Genomic DNA, 8,999 nt, shown 5'->3' on the forward strand with positions numbered 1-8,999 from the left:
ACTATTTAATACTACCAACAATGCTGCTACCCTTCAAAGGCACCTTGACCATGTAGCATAATGGTCAAACAACTGGCAACTTCAAATTTCAACCAACAAATGCTCTGTCTTACACATTGGCAAAAACGTGTCAAAGACCTTGGAGTCCTCATATCTGGTGACCTAAGTCCTAGAGCCCACTGTAAAAACATTGCCAAAAAAAGCTCTAAGAATTGTTAATCTAATCTTATGTAACTTTTTCTCTGGCAATATTGAACTCCTAACCAGAGCATACAAAACATTTGTTAGACCAATTCTAGAATACAGCTCACTGGTTTGTAACCCGCATTGCATATTGACATTAATACAATCGAGAGACTCCAAAAATATTACACAAGAAGAGTCCTTCACTCCTCCGCTTGCAACAAAATACCTTACTTCACCAGACTTGAAATACTGCGATTAGACAATTTGCAAGTATGTCACCTTTGATCGGATTTAACTGTAGTTCATAAAATTATATACCAAAATGTCCTTATTGTTAATGACTACTTCACCTTCAACTGCAACAACACATGAGCACATAATAGATTCAAACTAAATATAAACCTCTCTAAACTCAACTGCAGAAAATACAACTTCAGCAATAGAATGATCAATGCCTGGAATTCACTACTTGACTCTGTGGTTTCTTCTCCTAACCCCAAAATCTTTAACATTAGATTGTTTACAGTTGACCTTTCCTCATTTCTAAAAGATCTGTAAGGGGCGTGCATAAGCGCACCATTGTGCCTACCATCCTACCATACCAACTGTCCTATTGTCCTCTTTTATCATTACTTTTTACTTATGTTATGTTTACACAAACTACTTTCCTGTACATGTTTGACAAGTAAATAAAAAACTAAACTAAACTAAACTAACTAAACTAAACTAAACTAAACTAAACTAAACTAAACTAAACTAAACTAAACTAAACTAAACTAAACTAAACTAAACTAAACTAAACTAAACTAAACTAAACTAAACTAAACTAAACTAAACTAAACCTAAACTAAACTCATATAGCCTGCTGGGATTGACATGGAATCACAAACAACTGGTTCATATCCATGGAGTGTATTCAGCTGCTAAGTGTTGGGACATTTTGAAACAGATTTATATTCATGATAGTGTGGGAGCACACATCTATCTTACATGGAAACAGGGGTGGGCCTGACCCTAAACAGTGGGGAACGCAGTCCCGGTGGTGGCAAGTTAGTGTGTAGGCTAGCTCCGGTAGCGCTGCCAGGTATGCATGAATGTGCATATGCAATCAGCACTTCCCCGGACCTATGCCTGCCCTGCCCTGCTGCAAGCACTGCCTCCCCCCCGCAAGCCAGGAATGGTAGCCCGCTGCACGCAAATTGTTTCGAACCTGTTTGCAGAAAGGTGGTGATATATTTGCTCATTTGACCTTGATGAAAAAGACTGCTAGAGCTATAAGAAAAAGAGCTCATATTTTTTCTGAACTGCATCAAGTGTACATAACTGTTTCATCATTGGATAAGAACTATCTTTGCTGGAAGTGTTGACCAGAAATAAGCTAACAATGACTGGCATAACGGGAAGACTATTGGAGGAGTCAAGAAGATGGCAGGACAGAAACCAGTTGAGAGAGAAGCCACAAGAAAGAAAAGGGAAAAAACCTATTCAGGTGTATTTTTTGTGAGAAAATATTATTATTGTGGGGCTAAGAGCCAAGTAGCAAAATACTGTAGAAAAAAATGAAAAACAGAATGTTGATAAAATACAATAGCCTATAATAATGGTGGCTTAGCTATGAAACCAACACCTAAAGATGTTAACTATGGTTTATGGGTTGTGGACAGTAGTGCAACTCAATGATAGAAAACAGTTTGTAAATATGGCTAAAAGTAACCAGCATGTGTCATTAGCGAATGGCTGGAAGATGAAGGCAGCTGGGGAAGGTAGACTAAGGTGAACGTAATTTAAATAGGCCGCTGACCTCCAGTGACCAATCTCCCAGATTTGGTGACCCGGGAATCCGTAAGCTGCTGCACTAGTGGCAGCCCCAATATGGAACGAATGTATTCTGTACCAGGTAGGGTCAAGGCCAATCGCAACCATAATTGCCCGATCATAATTGCCCAAAACTGATAGCGGGTGAGTGAGGAACCATCCTGATGACTAAAAAGGTACCCCTGTCCTGTTCCTCTCAGATTACAAAAAGAGGAAAGGGAAGCCACCGGACAAACAGACTGATCAGCAGCGGCCATCAAAACTATCCTAGACCCCCTACCTAATTGGTCAGTTTTAGACAGTTTTAGACCAATAGGGAGACACCGGTGCCCTCAAACTGAAGGTCCAACTATTACAAGGCTCAAAATGACCCATCTTCGCGAGAGGAGGACAAAGCCTCACTAACCCGAAGGGCCCCAAAAAACATCACACTGGCCACCGCCTGAAAAAGGTAGGCCTCATAGACAGAGGCACAGAGGCTGCTCTACATACCATTAATGTGGGACAGCTGCTGTAAAGTCAGTGCCTGTCTACTGTCTACTGGGGGCACAGGTCGCTCCCTAACCCACCCCTCTAGCATTTTCCAAATGCAGAAATCCCCAGAGGAATCAGAGAATCCGCTGGCCTTGGAAAGAAAGGCCAGACCTGCCAGTCTAGTCCTAATAGTTTTAATTGATAGGCCATGCTGCTTAAGCAGGATGCAGAACTCTATCAAGTGGTCAACTGGGATGGGCCAGGATTGGCGAAATTCCCAAAACTCCTTACCTGAGTTTTGGTATGACCTCAAGGTACCGGGTTCTACTGAGAGGGCCATGGCCCTGCCTGCCTCGATCCTCCATTGCTCGTGAGCCTGCCCAGGCTCCACAGATGGCAAGGGAAGGCTTCCGGTGATGCACAAGCCCATGGAGCTAGTGTCCAGAACCTGGATAACTGACCATGGGACAAGGTGTCAGCGATTTCTTTATCAAGCCCAGGGACGTGACAGGCCAAAAACAAGGCATTTAGGTATAAAGACCTGTGCACAAAATGGCGGACAAGCCGCATCACCCTGTCATTCTTAGAAGACAGGGCATTCACAACGTGGACAACAGCCAGGTTGTCACACCAAAAGTGCACAGTCTTGTCCCTAAATTGCTCCCCCCGAGCTCTAAAGCCACCACCAGTGGAAAGAGCTCCAAAAATGTCAGATCTTTGACAACAGAAGAGGCCCTCCATTCCAGAGGCCACATAGAATAGCACCACTGGTTGCCCAAAACAACTCTGAATCCATGGGTCCCTGTGGCGTCTGAACATAATTGCAACTCAGCTTCCAACAGAAGCTCATGCCTCCAAAAGGACAGACCATTGAAGTGGGCTAAAAAGCCTTGCCATATGCAGAGGTCATTCCTGACCCCAGCACACAAGCACGTTCGATGATGGGGCAAATGAAGCCCCTTCATCATCGTATACAAATGAGGGGAAAAGGCCCTGCCGGGGGCCACCACCCAGCAGGCAAAAGTAACCCAGCCAACTCCTGAAGCTGGCAAAGAGTAACTTTACCGCTCGCTAAAACTTGATCCAATCTATCTTGAATCTTTAGGAGGTTTTCAGAGGACAATCTGCAAGATTGATCAACAGAGTCCAATTCAATACCCAGAAAGGTAATCCTGGTGGCAGGGCCTTCGGTCTTTTTGGGGGCCAAAGGAACCCCCAGATGAGCGCAAAGAGCTTCAAAGGCGGACATCAGAGCCAGACACTGCTCTGAATGCGCAGGCCCGGCCATCAGGAAATCATCAAGGTAATGAATTACTGAACCCAAACCGGATCACCCCCTGAGGGCCCACTCCAAGAAGGTGCTGAAGCTCTCAAACAGGGAGCATGATATGGAGCAGCCCATGGGCAATGCTCTATCCACATAATAGCTACCCTCAAAGTGGAAACCCACGAGCTCGAAATCATCCAGGTGTATGGGAAGGAGCCGGAATGCAAACTTAATGTCGCATTTACCCATCAGGGCTCCCACACCACACTTCCTAACCATGGCCACCGCCACGTCAAAGGATGGGTAGCGAACTGAACAGAAATCTTCTGGAATGTAGTCATTCACTGATTCCCCCTTTGGGAAGGACAAGTGGTGAATCAACCTAAATTCACCACTGACCTTCTTGGGACCACCCCCAGAGGAGAAACCCAGAGAGTGGGTGAAGGCAGGCACACAAAAGGCCCCAATACCCTGCCCTCAGCCACCTCCTTCTGGATTTTAGTCCTAACGATATCCTCATGTCCAACAACCAACTTGAGGTTTCTGGACATGAAGGCCCTCCTACGCCCAAAATATGGTATCCTAAAACCTTCTTTAAAACCCTGCAGGAGCGCAGCCACGCTCCTGCGTGGGTGATAATCTCTAAGCATAAACTCCAGTACCCCCAGCCTAACTGAGCTGGGGCCCTTTTCCCCCAGGGGGAGGCTGCCGCTTGGGTGGTCCAGCCCCATCCTTCCCATTCTTGGGGCCCTTAGGTTTAGGGCAAGCGTGTGTCGCATGGGAGCCCCCACAGCTCCCACAGGCAGGTCGAAATCTGCAGGCAGGTTGAAAACAAGACCCCCTCACTGCAAAATTATGACACGGTGGGCATCCTAGTCCCAGTCCCAACCCCCGTATGAGCCGCGGGTTTCGCCACTGGCTTAGTCTTAACTGTCAGTACATTCCCCACCCCCGGATCGCGCCAGCTGAGTGGCATGAAACCATACATTGGGGATCACCATGTCCCATGGCAGGGTGCGTTCAAACGCCACCCGCATCCTAAAAGACTCATCACACTGCAACCATGCAGTACCCTCGACCTTGTGTCCAACTCATCCAGACATTCTATCACCCTAGACCAGGAATGAGCAGGTAATGTTGAGTCACCTGCAGGTAGATCCCGGGACCTACCCCCCTCCTGGCCCTATTCTGAGCCTTCTCATTGGCCAGCCTGGTCCTAACTGAGGGCCTCAAAGTCCTCCGTGGCCTAGCCGCTGGCTCTGGGGCAGGAGGCAAAGCTTTCTGCTTCTTAGGAGCCATGCCCACCAAGCACCTTACTACCTGTAAACCAGTTAAAACAGAAATCCCCAAGACCCCCTTGATGAAGGGGGGGACAGAAACCACAGGGCCGTAAGGCTCCAGCAAGGCCTGAAGGCCTGTCAACTGCCCCTGAGCCTAGGAAGGCTGAAAGAGGCCGCAACCACCCAAAAAGGAGGCCGATTGCCACAAAGGATCCCCCCCGTATAGAAGGAGGAACCAAGGCTCGTCACACACCCCGAGAGGAAGCCAAAAGGCAATCCTTCCCAGAAAGGCCTGTAGGCCCAGTGCTCCTTGCCCCTGACAAAATGGCCGCTCCCCAAGGCCTCGTAAAATGGCTATCGATCATCGAACACCAGCCAGGTGTTCGCCTGCTCATTGCTGGGGCGAAAAGGAGGCCCCAATCCTGCGCAACCCTTTATAAGGGCTGGCAGGCCACACCCCCAGCAATGTCATCGGACATTGCCGATGACATGCATGGCCGGGATCTTGCGAATCTCACAAGATACCGGCCAATCCAAGATGGCGGCTATGCCGGGAGCCACATTTCCCCGGCCCCGCTGCAAATCCGGCCGGGGATAACGTCACCGACGGGGCATTTTGGGGAAAATATACTGACTCTGAAAAACCACTTGCATTTTAGTACTGAGAAGTCTGCGTTTAAGTAAAATAGCTATCCTTAGTCTAAAATTAAAAGATTATGAAACTCAGACTTTTAGATTTTCATTGTTTAAAAAGTAATAAAGTCAGATTTAGTGTTTTTCCTGGCTTTTTCCTGACTAAGCTTACAAATTGGCCCTCTTCCCTCCCTACCCATACTCTCCTCTATTATAATAATAAAGACACCTGGGCTATTTCTTAAGAAAGTTTGTTGCCTTTGGGTTTTCTTTTTTAAATCCACTCCCAGGAGGTTAGTTAGACTATGAATGGAGACTAAAAAATTCCTTGGGGAAATGGCAAGAAAAATTAGATAAAATCTCATGAAAATATAGCACAACATTTTTTTTATTTGTGGCTTTGGAAAGAAAAGAAGAAAAATAAAGAAATTTCCATGAATAAACTTTTATTGAGATGGTGAGTCATTCTAATTATTTTGAATTGTACATTATTCATCATTTTCTTTATATATTGCAGCAGCTACCAAATAAGCTAACACAGTTCTAGGTTGCATTAACTAAGGATAGAATCAAGATCACGTGAAATGATCATGTGAAGTTGCAGGAACTGGGTATGTCCAGTTTAATGAAAAGAACGACAAGGGAAGTGTTCCAATATACCAGGGATTGCCACAAAGAAGAGACAGTCAAACTATTCTCCAAAGCACCTGAGAATAGAACAAGAAAGCAATGGGTACAAACTAAGCAAGGAGAAAAGTAACTTAGAACTAAGAGGAAATATCCTGACAGTTAGAACAATGAATCAATGAAATAGCCTGCCTCCAGAAGTTGTGAATGCTCCAACACTGGAAGTTTATTTGACAACCATTTGTCTGAAGTAGTGTAGGATTTCCTGCCTAAGCAGGGGGTTGGACTAGAAGACCTCCAAGGTCTCTTCCAACTTTGTTGTTGTTGTTGTTGTTGTTGTTGTTGTTGTTAATTGTAATTATTAATTATTATTATTATTATTGTTGTTGTTTCTGGTTGTTTTGTTATTATTATTATTATCATTATTATTATTATTATTATTATTATTATTATTATCATCATCATCATTATCATTATTATTATATTCATAAATCTTCCCTTTCTTTGCAATTAAAATTCCAAAAAAATACAGATTACAATTTCAATGTTAGCTATTTATGGATAAATCAGGATCTTTTATTTAAGGGGAGAAATAGAAATAAACAGCACTAAACTTAAAACATCCTAAATTAATCAAATAGAACAAACAATACTTTTTGCCACTGTTTCCTTTCCATTTTCTTATTTAGGTATTGTACAGCAAATTTCCAGGTTAGAAGCTCTGATTTAGCTTATTAAGAAGAATTCCTATGGTAATTTAATTTCAATTATTTTTCTTTAATGTTTTCTTATTCACTTTGTGTCAGTGTTTAAATAAATACTTTGAAAATATTTTCATTCACTTTATAAACAAGATGTTTATCTTTTAATTTTTAATTCAAATTAAATTGTCAAATAGAATTGGGGATTCTCATTAGAAGCCATTTTCACAATCCTCATTTTTATAGAACTAGGTAAGTATGAGAAGATCATTGAAAGGTTTAAAAAAGTAACCGATACCATAATTTAAATCTTGCCGTTCATATAAAGCCATTTATATATAAAAATGAGCGTAAAGTTTAAAATGCTGATTAAAAAGTAATAAAACCTTTCTTTTTGTTCACAGGTGCCAAAATAAATAAAAATGCCTAATCTCTACCTTACACAAATAAGGGGTTTCTATCAGAATTTTCCTTTATTAAAGGAAGGGGTTTAGTAAAGATGGCAATTGTGAATCAGGATAAATTTCCAAAACCCATAAACAGAATTGTAGAACTATTCCTGTAAAATCTCAAATGCCTGTCCTATCTAAAGTTGTGTATTGTTTAGTACTTTAAATTCATTTCAGCAAATAATAGTAATGCATTGTACTTACCTTATCTCTGCCAGTTAATAATGAATAAACTTAGAAAAAGAGAAAGATCATACTGAATTATGTCATATTGACATGTTTGAATATATTCAGTTCCAACTTCCAGCAGCTTTTATCTGACTTGATAAAAGTACCCTTCTTGCTTTAAGCTCCTATTAACTGATGAGGTTAGAGTAAACAAACAAATAAATTCAAGTATCTCTAAGCCCAACATTACAAAGTAAAACCCTAAGAGTTGACGGGGGTTAGATATCTTTTAAGAAAACACAATTTCATTATACTCAGAATATTTCAATATTTTTTTACTCAGGTTTTAATATGATTGTCATGCAAACCTGACCCACCATTTTACAACTCATTATCAACTGAACTGAATAGGAAATATTTTAACAATTGTGCCCCCCCCCCTATAAGTTATATTGTTTAAGAATGGAAAATAATACTTCTGAGTTTCTTCTTTGGGAATTCTCAAAGATTTGGGAGCTACAGATTATGCATATGTCTTTGCTACTGATACTCTATTTAATGACAGTAATGTGGAATCTTCTCATCATCTCAGCTGTTGTTTGTGATCACCATCTTCACATTCCCATGTACTTCTTTCTAACAAATTTAGCAATGCAAGATATTGGTTCAGTTTCAGCCATTATCCCCAAAACTCTCTTTAATTTTCTTACAAATATAAGAACTATTTCTCACTCTGGGTGTGTTGCCCAAGTCATGCTTTTATTGTTTTTCCTGAGCTGTGATATTTCTTTGCTTACTGTCATGGCCTATGATCGATATGTCGCCATTTGTAACCCATTACATTATGAAACAATAATGAACAGGAAGACTTGTACCAACATGATCGCTGGTGTATGGACTGCCAGCTTTCTCAATGCTTCATTACACACAACTGTCACTTTTATGATTCCTTTCTGCTCTAATAATGTAAACCAGTTTTTCTGTGAAATCCCATATTTACTTAAGATTGCCTGTTCTGATTTATATGTAACTGAAATTGGATTTCAAATTTTCAGTGCTATGTTAGCAACTGGTTGTTTTGCCTTTATTATCATAACTTATGTATATGTCTTCTCTGCTGTTCTGAGAATTCCTTCTGATCAAGGAAGGAAAAAGGCCTTTTCTACTTGCTTACCACATTTGGTTGTTTTCTTCATATTTTTGTTTACTTGTTGCCTTGCTTACCTAAAACCTATAGCTGACAGTGAATCACATCCAAATTTTATAATAACATTAATGTATTCTATTATTCCATCTATGTTAAATCCGTTAATTTACAGCATGAGAAACAAAGACATCAAATTTGCTATTTCAAGACTTTTTGGTCAGAAGTTATTATTTTTTTAAGGACAGTGAGCTA

General features: G+C 41.5%; 1 protein-coding gene across 1 annotated transcript; it reads left to right on the forward strand.

Annotated features, from left to right (window-relative positions):
• Positions 1–8,062: 8,062 nt before the first annotated feature.
• Positions 8,063–8,986, forward strand: LOC139155409 (olfactory receptor 14C36-like). Its single transcript, XM_070730539.1, has one exon. The coding sequence runs from the start codon at positions 8,063–8,065 to the stop codon at positions 8,984–8,986; it is 924 nt and encodes a 307-aa protein (XP_070586640.1).
• The last annotated feature ends 13 nt before the right edge of the window (positions 8,987–8,999 follow it).

The sequence above is a fragment of the Erythrolamprus reginae genome, unplaced genomic scaffold (assembly GCF_031021105.1).
Source record: "Erythrolamprus reginae isolate rEryReg1 unplaced genomic scaffold, rEryReg1.hap1 H_18, whole genome shotgun sequence".
Classification (NCBI taxonomy): domain Eukaryota; kingdom Metazoa; phylum Chordata; class Lepidosauria; order Squamata; family Dipsadidae; genus Erythrolamprus; species Erythrolamprus reginae.

What these genes read in the sequence shown, in the direction of transcription:
- LOC139155409 (XM_070730539.1), top strand. Translation starts at nt 8,063, where the DNA reads ATGGAAAATAATACTTCTGAGTTTCTTCTTTGGGAATTCTCAAAGATT.